General features: G+C 40.8%; 2 protein-coding genes across 4 annotated transcripts in view; one reads left to right on the plus strand and one right to left on the minus strand.

Annotated features, from left to right (window-relative positions):
* The window catches only part of LOC144693842 (chloride channel protein 2-like), a 597,263-nt gene that overhangs the window by 244,799 nt on the left and 336,400 nt on the right, over window positions 1-16,064 (plus strand). For both annotated transcript variants that reach the window (XM_078563927.1, XM_078563929.1), the window contains exon 3: window positions 2,696-2,827. In XM_078563927.1, coding sequence (XP_078420053.1) covers window positions 2,696-2,827 — 132 coding nt within the window. The remainder of the gene's footprint in view (window positions 1-2,695; window positions 2,828-16,064) is intronic.
* LOC144693843 (heat shock protein beta-7-like) overlaps window positions 1-16,064 on the minus strand; it is a 566,165-nt gene that overhangs the window by 184,726 nt on the left and 365,375 nt on the right. The gene's annotated exons all lie outside the window — the stretch shown is intronic.

Below are 16,064 nucleotides of genomic sequence, written 5' to 3' on the forward strand. Positions count from 1 at the left end.
GAAAAAATCCCTTATACATTAAGGTTCATTCACGTCATCAGGGGACAACCCAAAAGGTATACCACAGCTTTCTGGATTTCACTCTAATTCTCTTTGGTGTTCCAGTTATTCTCCAGAGTACAAGATTTACAAGGATCCTTCCATTAGCTTTTTGGCTAAGCAACTCCCCAGCTTTTCTTTAAGGCCTCAGGGCTGTGGCTGCCTCAGCTCCTTGTTCTGGTTGCTAGCAGATACCCGACTGCCTTCTCGCAACTTCCAAGCTATTTCTGCTGATTGATTTCTACCATGAGGCTCTGTGAGAATCACCAAATTCCTTCCACTAGCTGGAAGCTAGAACAAATTTTCCAGCTGCTTTTCCCCCATGAAATCCAAACTGAGATAGAGCCCCACCCATGTTCCATGTGGTGAACAATGGAGTTAGTATTTTCGCTGCTTGAAATGCAGGCCGAACTGACTAGCATTTATTTTCTTTGGTTCTTCCCACTCAGTGAGTTGCAGTCTACATCTAGATGAAAGCTGCAACTGCCCCTCCCTCTTTCCAAACTGGACTGCTTGCTTCTATTATTAAACCCCCAGATAATTTAATCAAAAGAACCTTCTATCCCCACAGCCCATCTCTAAGACAATGTATCATGCTTTGGGATGGTCGCAAACAGAGATGTAAACAAATTATTTTACCTACAACACAACCTCTTGATTCTACAACCTATATGAATGCTTTCTATCTCTAATGGAGTTTGACTCTCTTTCCCAGAATTGCTAGCTTTTAACTCCCTTTATTGAGATAATAATAGAAACCATGGCTCCATCAAGAGGTCCAGATATGGGTCCTTCATTGTTCAAGTTTTTTTTCCACTATCAACTCTGAACTTGTAAGGTAAACACCAGTTCATTAAAACTAGGCTTGTTTGAATTGCACTGATCAGTTATTACCAGAGTCAGCATGGATTTATGAAAGAGAAATCATGCTTAACAAACCTATTGGAATTTTTTGAGAATGTAACAATGTTGATGAAGGGGAGCCAGTGGATGTGGCTTATTTGGACTTTCAGAAGGCTTTTGACAAAGTCCCACATAAGAGATTAGCGTGTAAAATTAAAGCGCATGGGTTTGGGGGTAGTGTATTGAGATGGATAGAAAACTGGTTGGCAGACAGGAAACAAAGAGTAGGAATAAACGGGTCTTTTTCCGAATGGCAGGCAGTGACTAGTGGGGTACTGCAGGGATCGGTGTTGGGACCCCAGCTATTCACAATATATATTAATGATTTAGATGAGAGAACTATATGTAATATCTCCAAATTTGCAGATGACACAAAGCTGGGTGGGAGGGTGAGCTGTGAGAAGGATGCAGAGATGCTTCAGTATGATTTAGACAAGCTGAGTGAGTAGGCAAATGCATGGCAGATGCAGTATAATGTGGATAAATGTGAGGCTATCCACTTTGGTAGCAAAAACAGGAAGGCAGATTGTTATCTGAATGGCTATAAATTAAGAGAGGGGAATGTGCAATGAGACCTGGGTGTCCTCGTACACTAGTCGCTGAAGGTAAGCATGCAGGTGCAGCAGGCGGTAAAGAAGGCAAATGGTATGTTGGCCTTCATAGCCAGAGGATTCGAGTACAGGAGCAGGGATGTCTTGCTGCAATTATACAGGGCCTTGTTGAGACCACACCTGGAATATTGTGTGCAGTTTTGGTCTCCTTATCTGAGGACGGATGTTCTTGCTATAGAGGGAGTGCAGCGAAGGTTTACCAGACTGATTCCTGGGATGGTGGGACTGACATGTGAGGAGAGATTGAGTCGGTTAGGATTATATTCGCTGTAGTTTAAAAGAATGAGAGGGGATCTCATAGAAACATATAAAATTCTAACAGGACTAGACAGGGTAGATGCAGGAAGGATGTTCCTGATGGTGGGGGAGTCCAGAACCAGGGGTCACAGTCTGAGGATATGGGTTAGGCCATTTAGGACTGGGATGAGGAGAAATTTCTTCCCCCAGAGAGTGGTGAGCCCGTGGAATTCGTTACTACAGAAAGTAGTTGAGGTCAAAACATTGTATGTTTTCAAGAAGGAGTTAGATATAGCTCTTGGGGCGAAAGGGATCAAAGGATATGGGGAGAAAGCGGGAGCAGGCTATTGAGTTGGATGATCAGCCATGATCATAATGAATGACGGAGCAGGCTCGAAGGGCCGAATGGCCTACTCCTCCTATTTTCTATGTTTCTATGATATGTTTACCAGCTTCTCAATTAGATGCCCCCATTTATGTTAAGTCAAAACTTTAATTCCTAAACTATAAGATACATTCTAAAACATAAACCACGAACCAGATTTTTGCAACACCACACATATGTTGAAAATGAAGGAATTTTTCACTTACAGCTTTAGTAACATTGAGAGAACAATATGGAAGCTCATGAAACTGTTTTTGACTGAACATGTAAACAATTAATAAAGATCCGGGCCAGGATTTTACAGTCCCTCCCGCCCAGCGCGATATCATGGACCCGTCAAACTGAATGGAGATTTAAATGGTTTGCAGCATCCACCGGAGGGGAGTCGCGCCATGGAGGGACCGTAAAACCCTAGTCCCCATTACTTTTTGCTTGGTTGGCCACATAATTAATTATTGCGAATTGTCTCATTGATAATCCACTATATTCTATAATGATTGCCACTTTTTTTTGTCTGCAGTATGTACTGTGCGATGTCAAACATTCCTCATCTCGAAAGTGGGGGAAGACTGGATTTTCCTGATACTGCTAGGATTGCTGATGGCCTTGGTCAGTTGGGCCATGGACTTTGCTATCGCCATGTGCCTGCAAGGTAAGATTAGATCATTGCTATTGACAAATGAAAATATTGAGCTCCGTTGGAACATAGCCGTCAAAAAATGCTGCCAACCCTCCACCACCTGGCTTGTTCTGACAAAGTTGATGGATCTGCAGATGCCATCCCACCCCAAGTTCACTGAAACCAATGATAATATGTTTCCTTGCAATAGGAAGGGGTAGGTTTTTTGTGGATTTTTGTCAGTGGGTAGTTGTTTAGTTTGGTTTAGACAAGCAGCTACTAAATTAGACTGGAAAACTTGGGTTACTTTTGCAATTTTACCCGAATCAGGCAATTTTAGCTGTTTTCAAACCTTTCTAAATCTGCCATGTTTGGACTTCAGCCGACATATATCAGGGAACGCCACAAAATATAATTGCAAGGCTTTGAAGTTGGTTCCATAACAATGAGAGTGCAGTCATATATGAAAGAATCTATAACCAAATCCCATGTTTGGCCTTGAACAGCCCAAACTTACTCTCTAATCCATTTCTGAAATTGAGATCAGGATTCATCCAACTGTATTCAATCCTGTCAGGAGCCCAGCACATTTCAGCAAGTTGGCAGTGGTCAAATGATTATTTGGTAATGAGTTAAGTCATAGTTCAGATAACAGAAAATGAAGCTTATAACTTGCTGAAAAGCAAGTATCACTCATATTCATTTGGTCTCTGAAAACTTCTGCTTTTTAAAAAAACTTGAACTTTCCAGTTTTACATATTTCAATTTGCTCGCCTCTTTGAGGCTGTATGGGCCCAGCTTATCCAGCTATTCCTTAAACCTCTCACCCTGACCATGGGTATCAGGCTGTAAAATGCCTCTTTCAGTATTGGTAAGTACATTGAAATGATAAAACATTGGTTGCGTTCTTCCCAGGAAAGAGATTGCACAAATATTAACTCCTGGGGTCTCGGCGCATCTGTCAAGGTTATTGAGCAAATGGGAGTACCAATCCACTGCCATAATGATTACACATTATCATAGTTATTTGGAACAATGAATGGCAAAAATTAACAGAGCAATGGCTCTGATTCCATTGGCAGAGACTGCTTTAAGCCAATGTAGTCAATGTCAACCTCGTGGAAGCAAAGCATTTCACTTTAGGGCATCAAGCAGAGGAGAGGACAAAAAGCTTACTTACAGTATGACTTGTGTTTTCCTTCAAACAACACATTGGCCCCAATTTTTATGGGGAGAGTGCAGGGGGACAGCAGGGAATCCAAATATCCTGAATTTAACAATGGGTCCTCATTATCATTTCCTTCCACTTCCTGTTAAGCAACTGGTCAGATTGTCAGTGCTGGGGGTTTGTTGGCTGATCATGGGGTAGGCTGGAGATCAGGGTGGTGGAGGCTTTCAGTTGATTGTGAAGTAGGCTAGAGAGTCGGGGTGGGGAGAGCAGGGGAAGTTGCTGATCATGGAACAGGCCAGAGAACAGAGATTAGGTGGGGCTAGGGGCAAAGGGCTTAGTCCTCCTGACCCACAAGAGTGTTCCGAAAAGCACATTGCTGCTTGAACCAACAGTTCCTGTCTTCATTTGGCTTCTGGCAGGAAGCTGTTAAATTTTAATTCATCTGTGGGAGCCTGATTTTAAAAAACGATAATGAGATATCCCGCCTCTCCAAGACAGAGGAGGGGGGCACACCCACTGTACTGCTAGTGCCATAAAATGGCAGCAGGCACATAAGTGGAGGATGGTGAAGCATTACCCAATTTAAAATTTTTACCCCCCATCATTCGTCAGTCGTGGGAAGGAGCAGGGTTTAAATCGACCCTATTCACTCCGCCAGTATGCTGCAACTTGATTGGTGGAGAGATTCATGGCTTGGTATCTTCCTTACTGTCACTTTAAGTAACTACAGTAAAGAAGCATTCAAAAGGATAGAAAATCTAAAAATGAATAAACCAATGAATGGGGACTTTACCTCATAAAGCTCAGCATGTTTTGATCAATGGATATTAATGTCTCATTCTACATTAACATATCTGTTGTTGCTCATCCAGAAATATTTTATAACAGTCTGTTCAAAACCTATTTTGCATAGTTAGTTCCTTGGAAAATTAGAATATGTTGGTAAATTTGTTTTTTGTCTTTAACTCCGAAAGCCCTGATAGAGTGGTGAGCTCATTCTTGATTTTGACATCAAGTTGCACTGGCTCGTTGTAACACTAAATCTGGTTTTAAGCTGAAACCTGATATTGTTCTAAAACTTCCGTTAGTGTTCCTTTGTGACGCTTCTACATGACATTGCAAATGCAAGACAGATTTCAGCTAATAAAATCTCAAGTCCAATTAAAGCATCAAAGCATGGAACATCTTGATTTTATTGTGAGCCAAGCTGTAAAAATGAAGATGTGACAGTAATAGGCCAGTAAACAGTTGCATTGTAGCACTGTGAAAATTGACTTTCTATAACTGGTCTGACGTGTTTTATTTCTCTTTTAGCATTTGTGGTCCTGATTTATAAATAAATCTTCACTGTGATTACACAGAAGTATCAAACCTAAAGTTCTTAGCAGAGCCTTTAGGTGACAAGTTATTTTAAACATGATAATGTATGTTGGGAGTACAATCATTGATCTGTCTTAAGCTGTGCTGCATTAAAAATACTTAATTTTGAATCTTCTCAGGAGAAGGATTCTGGAAGCATAAGACATACTGTCCTCATCATGATGACTCAGTTGGCCTGTTCTTTCAGAGAATGAAGTTATCTTCAAATTAATTTACATTAATGCTTCAGATTTTTGCAATTTTGGTATTTTAAATTCAATTAAACTTTGAAGGAATACAGGAAGATCACTTTTCACCATGTTCCAATATTCCTATAGTGAAGTGTCAAGGCTTTGCCTCCACTCCTCAGTCTTATTCCCCTGCCTATCCAAATGCTAGTTCTGTGCAATATTTTGTTTCCACTCTGAATATTCCTTTAAAACATTATGAAGATCTGGAATTTCACCCTGGACTCAGCATACCTGAGAAAGGTAGTGGCCGTTCAGTTTTATGTGACAGGACTAAAGATGTCGGTGCTGATTTGAGTAAAGATTTTGAGAAGGGAGGAGTTAAAACATAACGTAAAACTAATGAACATGTATTTCAAATACTAAAAGTGCAGATCTGTGATGCTCTTGAAATATTATCAATTTATTTCATGTCGTTCAATTAGCATGTAAACTGCAAGGGTTGTCTGTGCTGAGGAATGGAACTAACACATGGGCTGAATTTTCGCCATGGAGGTTTGGAAATTGGAACCAGGTCTGTTTTGGGGGTCAGAAACTCAACTCCAATAAGAAACTGGTTAAAGTTCAGATTTTCACAGGGGTGAGCCCTTAATTGATATGGAGACACATTTCCTGTCTACTTGGAGCTAGTGGACGAGGGAATGGAGGTGGATCAGGTCAAGTGTGGGATTCATCTCTCCTCCCATGGCAGCTATCACTGACACTCCTGATTGTACTAAGGGAGAAATCTGCTGACTTGTACCAAGGCCTTCCACTTTACCAGAGGGAAACAAAATGTCACATGGGAGCCGGAGGCCTGACACTCAAGGCAGGGCAGATCCTGCTTCATCGATGCTGACCTGGGTCTAATGCTGGAGGCTGTGGTGGGGAGGAGGGAGATCCTCTTCCTGGAAGGTGGCAGAAGGAGGCCACCTTGTTGTACAGCAGGGGCATCTCTTTGTTCAGTGCCATTTTCCTCCACCTTCTCTTCCTCTCTTACCTCCTGCTCCTCCCCTGACGAGCTGTTACGTTGTAGGGTCTCACTATCCTCAAAGTCCACACTCTGGAGGACTGTGTTATGGAGGGCACAGCAGACCACCACAATAACTGAGACCCTTATATTGAAGGGCACCAGAATCACATTTTCAGAAGCTAGGTGGCCTGCTCAATGGTTGTACCACTGAAAAGTTGGCATTAATTGTATTGCCTCTGTGCCCTGTTCTGGGGCTCCCAGAGTGGGGTCAGTAGCTATGTCTTCAAGGGATTTCCCTTGTCCCCTATGATGATCCATGAGCTTTAGCGATTGGAGTGAAAATCTGAGATGGCCTGGACTGGCAGAGGACGTAGGGGTTAAGGCAGTTGCCAGGAAAGTGAGTGGACACAAGGAGAAAGCTCTTGTTGTGGTTGCAGACCAGTTGGACATTGGGAGAGTAGAAGCCCTTTGTTGATGGATCTCGCTGGCTAGTCACTGGGTGTCTCATTGGCTACATGAGTGCAATTTATGGGGCAGAATTTTTCAGTCGGTGTGCGGGGGTGGGCCCAACACACCGATGCATGAAATGATGCGCGATGATGTTGGGCGTGCATCCTGATGTCATCGTGCTGTCTCGCGATGTTTCATTCAGCAGGCGTGCACCGGAGTTGGCTGCATGCCGGCCGACATTTAAATGCCCGTTAAGGCCATTAAGGAAATAATTAAATAATTAAGGTCATTGTTGACTATGTCTGTCCAACCTTAAGGTTGGTGGGCAGGCGAAAAGGCCAAGTGGCCTTCACGTTTTTTAGGGGCCATCATCCACGACACAGTCACATGAGGGGACATGTTTAAATAAGTTTTCGATCCATTTATTTATTTATTTGAAAACTGCTTCAATCTCCCCGAGGCAGCTCCAAGCCTCAGGGAGATTGAATTACGTTTTAATTCCTCCCCCCAAAATCTTTACTTAAATCAGCACCAATGTCATTAGTACTGTCACATGAAACTCACTCTCCTTCCCCCGCCCGCCTTAATTGACCCGCCCATGTAAAATGGCGGTGCGGGGGTGATCGGCTCCCCAACCGCTCCCTCCGAGTCCGCACACCAACTGAAAAATTCAGGCCATGACGCCCTCCTGGGGAATCCAGTGATTGAGGTGAAACGGACTGCCCTCTGGTGTGAAGCTATGTCTGTTGTTAAATGAATATGCTGTCCAGCTCTGGCAAAGATGGCATCAGTGACCAATGTCATGAAACTGTCATGTTTTTCATAATAGTATTGTGGGATATTGTAAGGTAGGCTTATGTGGGTGGCTGATTTTAATTGAAATAGAGTCAGATAGACTGCAAGAATGGAATTATCAAAAGAGTAGGTGTAAAATAAACTTTGGAAATGGAGATGGATAAACTAGGATGAAGTCTCCACAAGGTGTGAAGTTTGCGTTTTTAGATAAGTGATGGGGTTGTTTGATTTTCAAAACGATGGTGTAATGTTTACAACTAACAAGATAAGTGAGGCAAAGCAATACGTTTATTTTTCCAGAAATGTTGACCATAATGATGACAGGAAAGATTTTTATATTATGGGGAAAGTAAATTTCCAATGACATGTAGAACAATGGGATTTTACACATTAAAGAGAGAGAACCATATATAAAGAAGGATGGAAGTCTATGAATGAGTGACCGTGTGAAACCTTGAAAGTTACACCATGTGACAGACTTGGAAGAAGCCCTAGCCACTCTGAAGAAGTGCCGCTCCAGTAACTAGAGTTGTGTTAAAAGACTTTGGAATTCCACTATTGAGTGGATGCTGTGGCAATCTTGCAGGATTGATTATTTCAATTTAAAATCTATTTTGGACTGTTGCCTTAAAGGGGGTGTGTAGTTGGGAGTCAGGTTAATTAGGAACTTTGAGATTTGTTATAATGTCAAGTAACAGTAATCTTACATATGTGTCTGAATTCTTTTCTTTCATTTATAAATGTTTTAATTTAAGCTTTAAAATCTCTGAAGTTAGTGGACTCATTACTTCTGAATCCAGTGTACGCATCTTCTTGTAATAAATACAAATTGCAAAACCACTGTGATAGCATGGCCAAGTTTCCCTTGTGGAATTGATCCACTTGGCACACATCACCTGCCACAGCATAACACCAGCGAGATGTGTTGCCTTTTGTGAGATGCCACTAAGGCCTGCAACTGATCAGTGAAGGCCACAGTCATTTTGATGGCTACTGGCAGGGCATGGTGAGCAGTGTTACAAGGTGTGAGGTCTTTGGCATTGGGGCACAGATGTCTTTGACCATCTGTCCAGAAAGTCCTAGCCTTCAGCAGCATTGCTTCTTGGCCAGCTTCAGGTATTTCCTTCTTTGGGGTTAGGTCTTATGTTGAGGGTTTGGCCTCTGTTGCCTCCCTGCCCTGGCATTCCTATGCTCTTCCCCTCTGATGCCTAGGGTTCAGCCCTTTCTGCCAATGGTGTTGTCCCTTATTGCCACAGGACCCAAAACCTGACAGTCATGTCCCCATTGCCAACTGGAGCCTTCCTACCAGGCAGGTGACCACCCAATTGTCCCAATTATCCTTGGCAGCCTTGCCACCCTGTTCTTCTGCCCCTGCAATGCCAGGGGTGCAGAATATGTTCGAAGCTTGGGTGCTGAGTGCCCACTCCCCCTGCACCTGTGCAGCACCAAGTGCACCCCCTAACCAAGTGCCCAATCCCTCATTGCCTCACTAAACATCTTATGGGACTGGAAATATGTTCTGGGGCAGCTGTGATTGGCTCCTCACTTTGCACTCGTCTGCCTTCAGTCAGGAGTAACCTGTCCTGCACTTCAAAAATGAACATTTTCAACACTTAAAAACTCTTAAATGAACTTGTCAACTATCTTAATTCATCTGAATTGGAGGGAGAGTAGGATTCCTGTTCCACCCAGCCATCTATGCTGCACATTATTGCCGGTGTGGGATTGGTGCATTGAAATTGACACTCCACCCAATGCCAGTGTTTTTGGGCCCCTGCTCCCATTATTTTCAGGGCCCCTGCCTCCATTCCCACCCTTGGGGAAGCCCCAGAAATTCAGCCCATGCTTCAAGTCTGCAACCAGCGATTGCACGAAGCATTTTCATTTCAGGTTTTGTACAAGTCAGACGTACTAAATGCTATATTAATGGGCTTCAGCCCTCAACCTCAGAAATACATCAGTATTGGACAAGCATGACATTTCCATTTGTTGTTTTGCCTCACCCTTATGGTCATTGAATGAGATTGACAAATTAGTTCTGAATTATGAATTATTTTGTGCTTTGAACTTTTATCCACTGGGACCAGCTTTAGATTGCCTAGAATTAATTTAATTTACAAGTCATCCATAATTGTCATACTTTGTGCAGAAGTTTGAAAACTTTGCTTAGTGTCACTCCAAACTGCACATTGGAAAAATTATGTCCGCCTAACTTTTCCATCGACCCTGAAATGTTCGACCAACTGTAGTAGAAAAAATTAACAAGTATGTTACGGTACTATAGTTCCAGCCAATTTGCCAGATGACATTTTAGCCTGTATTCTGGACTGAGATGTCCAGGGATGGAAGGATAGTGTTATTAGTTTAATGACTAACTCCTCATTGCTGTTAAGTGAGATTGAATTTTTTTATTCCTCAGAGCTGTATTCGAATCCAAGTCATACGTTCAGAAGGATAATGGTCTAACCTACGGTTGTGCTCAGCACCGCCTTGGTGTTAATAATTTCACAACTTAATCATTTTCATTTTGATAGGTAATTGTAAAGTGGCGATTACAAAGTTAAAGTTAAAATTTTCCCACATATAAATAGATTAATGTGGCTAACTGGGTGGGTCTTTCAAAGAACAGGCACAAGTCAGAAGTGTCAACCCTGCAGGAATGCAATATTAGTTTATATGTTGATTGGAATGTTTTAAAATAAACTTTTATAGTCCTCCTAGGCCCAAATATTGGCATATACCATCAATCAACTGTTTAACTTTCAAGTTACACTTCAGATTAGCTTTCCTACATAAAGCAAATTAGAATAATATAACTAAATTATGTCATCATGTTTTCCTTTCCGCTGAAAAAGAATTATTTTCTTCCTCGTTCACTAACTTTCTTCAAATATTATTCGTGCTGATGTATTTTAAAGGGGTGTCAGTTTTCAATTCTTTCTTTTTCTCATCAGCTGTGTAGTATTGTAACTCCCCCAATAAGAAAAAACGGTCATCAAATAATCTCCTGTTTCTGAACACCCTCAGTCTACCGTAAGAAGCTTTGTTACCATTCTCGTCTTGACTCAGTTTTAATATTGATTGCCTGTCCCCATTGCAGCATGTTATTACTTTTGTTCATATTAAAAGAGCTATGCTGTATGTCCACACTGGGCTTCACATTTTGTGTGTCCTGTCATTAGATTTTAGCTTGAAATATTTCGTCAAAGTACTCTTATTTATTGGACCTTAGTTTTCGGAACAAGCTCAGCAGACCAAATGATTAAACAAACACTCCAGGCGATACAAAAATTCTTGCAGCACAGAAAATCAACATTGGTCTTGAACCTGATTCATTTCAAGAGCATCAATTGTACTTTATATTATCTCATTAGGAGAAAGCAGTGTGTTTTTCTATGACTTATCAGTGTTGTTTTCCAGCTTTTGTGCTTGAACCTTCACGTCAGCAGGCACCAAATGGAGCAATTAATGTTTAACTGTTAATGCATGTTAAACTTTGGGTGGCCTGTTTGTACTTGGTCTTGTTCAGGGGCCTTGTGACAATTTCATGTTATAATTCTTCTTACTGTTGCTGCCTTTAATCTTCAGAATATATCAGTTTAACAGACCTTCATTTCTCATTTGATAATTGTTTATTAGAGACGTGCCATTGTATGTGGCATCATTTATTTAAATAGTTAATTTGAAAATTCAATCTATTTTATTCTGAGGGAGTAGTTGCTGTTATTTGTTGGACATGTGGTGAATATCATTATTTAAGATATATAAGTGATATATCACATTTTATGAATATTATCAACTTCTCTATGCCTAGTACAAATCATAGAGCAAATTTCTTAGTGTCTTTTGTTATAATGGTAACATAATTCTTTTAACCTAAATGTTATTTTTATAACTTAGATAGAAAACAGAACCTCCAAAACTACTGCTTATGCAACCAGGCATTACAAAGCATCCTTTGTTTTTCACTCAGTCTTTTATCTGGTAATTATAAGCCCTCTTCACCAGGCTTCCATAATGAACAGTAGACATAGTTAGGATGACTATTTTTTAGATTTGGATGTTGATAGATTTACAGCAACTGACCATAGCTGATACTGACTACTTTTAATAAATTATTTCAGCAATTATGGTGCAATTTGAATAGTATGTGTTAGATAATTATTTAACATAAACAGGTGGTTCAACTACGGAAATGACATTTTTAATTTTAATTTGAAGAGTCTGTTATGTGAATAAAATAATAAAATATATGTGGGTAAAGCTGAAACCAAATCTGACACAACCGAGTTAACTTTACCACAAAGTGTTGATGCCCTAACCTGCTGGTAACCTAATCTGATGATCTAAACAAGCTATTTATGAGGAAAAATCAGTAACCAGAAAAACGAAGTTTTCATCCTTCAGATTGACACCAGTAGGCACTTGAACAAAGCGCTGGGGACAATATAGTAATCATAATATGTACCTTATTGACATTTAATGAAGTGTAGATATGAACAATCTTTCAAAGTATAGTTGGTTGGACAATTAAATTTTATGTATGTGTTTCTGCAAGTTTTAATTATGAGCCTAATCTTAATGGAGTGAAGAGTCAGATTACCTGAACTAATGTTGGTGTGAAGAATGCTATAAATATGAATGATTTATTGAGGTTTGAAGAAAGTACAGAGAAGCAGAAGTATGCAATGCACAATGGTGTCTAATTCAATAGTTAAGTCAAAAGCTTAAGTTAGTATGAGCAAAAGAAATGTAGCATGACAAATATGTGCAAGAATAGCTACAAGTTAAGAAACAGTGAGCCAGGATAAAAGAATATTCTAGACTAGAGCCCCTCATTCTGTGGCATTTTGTGTAAAGGGCAGGCTGTTACTGAAGCTTTTGTTACTCAAACATCTTTGGATTCTGACGAAGCATCCTAAAACCTAAAAGCTAACCTTACTATCATCTCTCTTCAGATGTTGTGTAGCCTGCTGAGTGTTCCCAACATTTTCTGTTTATATTTCAGATTTCCAGCATCTGGAATATTCTTTTCTTTAGCTGATTTACCTAGGACAGATCAGGAGACACGTACACAACTTAGACAGAAATATAAATCCCCATCCATCATTGCTGTAAAACTTCAAATAGTTTATGTCTTTTAAAAAAACTTGTTTGATATATAATCTTTATAGCTTTGTCAAATCAGCTATTTGAAGCTGATCAAGTTAATATACTTAGAGAATGAGTGAAAGCAATTTTCTCACTGGATTTTGGAGGTACTGACTCTCAAAATGTATATTCCTTATAAATTAATGTTTAGTTCAGGTCATGAGATGAATAAGGAGGGGGATGGACATAAACTCTGTTTTAGCTCATCTGTTTGGAAAAGATTACACAAAATCACAAGATAAAAACAACAGATCATAAAATGCCATATTGAGTCATGTCTTGTTGTAATAAAATGAGCATGAACTTTGTGATGCTGTGTAACCATTATTTAGATTATTTCTGTTTGACAGTGATGTACCGCAATAAAAACGTACATTTAATAAAAGGCTGAAATCTTGTTTTGCAGCCTAATATTTTCTTGGGCTAGATCCTTTACCCATACCTCTCCAGTTTTACTTAAGCTAGATTGATGGGTATTGGCTTCAAGTCAAAAGATTATTTGCTAATGAGCCAAATTTGTATATACAAATTGTACCCAATTGGTATAGCTGTTGTCTGCAATAATGTATGTCTTTCAAGTTTCATAAATATATACTTTCAGGAGGGGCAGTATTTTTGATACAAAGTAGTCTTTGAGTTATTTAAAAACAGTGCATTTTTAAAACAGGTGATCACTTATTGCATTATTTAAATACTGCAGGTTGTGAGTTCTTACTTCGTACTCCAATTAAGTATTTTTGTCTCTTTTTCTTTTCTGTTAAGAAAATATGACAGCTGTTACAAGATCCAAACTTACCTTAAATCAAGTAGGGGGCAGGAACTCCCAAGCCCTGACAGGCCTCAGGACTTTCGCACATGCACGGGCCAGGAGTGGACAGTGGTAGTTTTTCCGGCCAATGGTGGACTCAGTGCGCCTGTGCAAAAAGAAAACGGTGCAAAAATGGGGTCATGTGGCTGGGAACAGAACACCAGACTTGGAGAAGAGTCCCAGGTAGGATCAGGGCAAGGGGACATTGAGAGGTCTCAGTTAAGAAGAAAGCTGAGCAGAGGAAGAGGCTCCAAGCAGAAAAAGAGCTGCAGCTGGCAGTCTTTAAGCAGCAAGAGCTCAGGAGAAGCCATAGAGATCAATGATGGCAGCAGAATGTTGGTGTCTCTGTGCTGTGGGCTATTAGGGTGAAGGTAACCCTTTTAGCAGTGGTATTCTGCTCAGTGTGACCAAAGAGCTGAAGTTGTGCTTGGGAGTTGGAGCTGGAGTGCAGACTCAGGAATCCAAGGGAATTACGTCTCGGGAGATGAGAATGAAACCATGGAAGGTAGACGTCGGTGAGGCAGTCTGAGTAGGAGCAACTTTTAGAGAGAATTCCAAGGCGAAATCTTCGAAGGTGAAGACTGGAATACTTCATGAGAGAGAGAGTTTCAATGAGGTTGGCTGACTCAGTGTTTACTGACATCTGGGTGGATTGTTGAGAAATCTGTGGAATCTGTCTTGTTAGCATTTGCCATTTATTGTGCAGTATAATATGTTCGACCACAGCTTGCCTGTTAATTGACATGTACCTCATATTAACCATGAATGATAAGGGTGTAAGATAGCTGTTGTAAATTGTTTTATCTTTCTGACCTTGTATAGTAAAGTTTATTTTTGTTTATTGAAAGGCCGTGGAATCTTGTGGCTTTCTTGAATATCAAACAAAAAGTTACTGGTCCCAAACTGGATTTTACCAACAATGTGGGGACCTGGTCAAGAACCATAACACAGTATTAAAAGTATTGTCGCCTTTACTCCTGGAGTTGTATTCTGTTGTACAAAGTAAACACAAAGTTCTAGGTACTTATTTACATGTTTCAGTTGAAGAATCATAGGGGAGAATTTTCTCCGCATTGGGGAGGGGGGTGGGATGTGTGGGGGCAGATGCGGCGGGCGCGCAGCCGATCAGCGCCCCTGATCGGCTGGGCGCTGCCATTTTACGTGTGTGGGGCCAATTAAGCCTGAATCGGGAGTGCGCTCTTTCGCGCATGCGCGCAAAGGAGCACAGAAATCTGAGATTAGTTTTAAGTTTAAACAGTTTAATAAAGTGTTGAAAAAATTTTTATGACATGTCCCCTCATGTGAAAGTATCACATGAGCTGGGGCATGTGCATTTATTTTAATAAAAATTTTTCTGAAAATTTTAAATCATTCATGAAACCTCATCCCGCCCGTGGATGAGGCTCCATGGAAAATGCGAAGGCCGCCGGGGCTCTTCGCCTGCCCGCCAACCTTAAGGTTGGACTGGCAGCTCAGCTGATTGCCTTAATTACTTTTTAACAGACCTTAATAGGCCTTTGACAGTTTGGTGGGTGCTCAGCGGAGTTGGCTGTGTGCCCGCCGAACTGAAAATTTAAATGACGCGCGGTGACATTGGGACGCACGCCCGATGTCACCCTGCGTCATTTTACACCTCAGCAAGCGGGCCCTGCCTCCATTCACCAAGCCGAAGATTCTGCCCATAAAATCTTACAGCACAGAAGGGGGTCATTCAGCCCATTGTGCCTGTGCAGGCTCTTTGCAAGAGCATACTAGTTTAGTACCACACCCCCACTTTCTTCCCATAACTCTCCAAGTTAGTTCACTTTGGATACATGTCCAATTGCCTTTTAAAAGTTCAAATGGAGTCTGATTCTACTACCATTTCAGAAAATCCAGAACTAAACAACCCTCTGTGTGAAATCATTCCTCTTCATTTCCTGTCCAGTTTCTTTGAAAATTATTTTAAATCTATCACCTCTGGTTATCAACCGACTTGTCAGAGGAATCTTCTTGCTTGCTCTATCAAAAGCCCTCATTGTTTTGAACACCTCTATTTCCCTACTTTAATGAGAGCAATCGTAACTTTAATTTCCGCACATAACAGAAGTCCTTCATTCTTGCTATCGCCTGGGTAAACCACCTCTCAAAAGCCTTGACATCCTTCTAAACTGTGGTTCTCAAAATTGTACACAATACTCCAGCTGAGGCCTGATCCCTGATTTATAAAGGTTAATCATGATTTGCTTTTATATTCAATGCCCTTATTTTCAATGCTACGTATCCCATAAGCTGCCTTAACTGCCTTCTCAATTGGCCATGGCACCATGAAGGATTTATGGATATATACTCTCAGA

Source organism: Cetorhinus maximus, chromosome 19 (genome assembly GCF_964194155.1).
Source record: "Cetorhinus maximus chromosome 19, sCetMax3.hap1.1, whole genome shotgun sequence".
Classification (NCBI taxonomy): domain Eukaryota; kingdom Metazoa; phylum Chordata; class Chondrichthyes; order Lamniformes; family Cetorhinidae; genus Cetorhinus; species Cetorhinus maximus.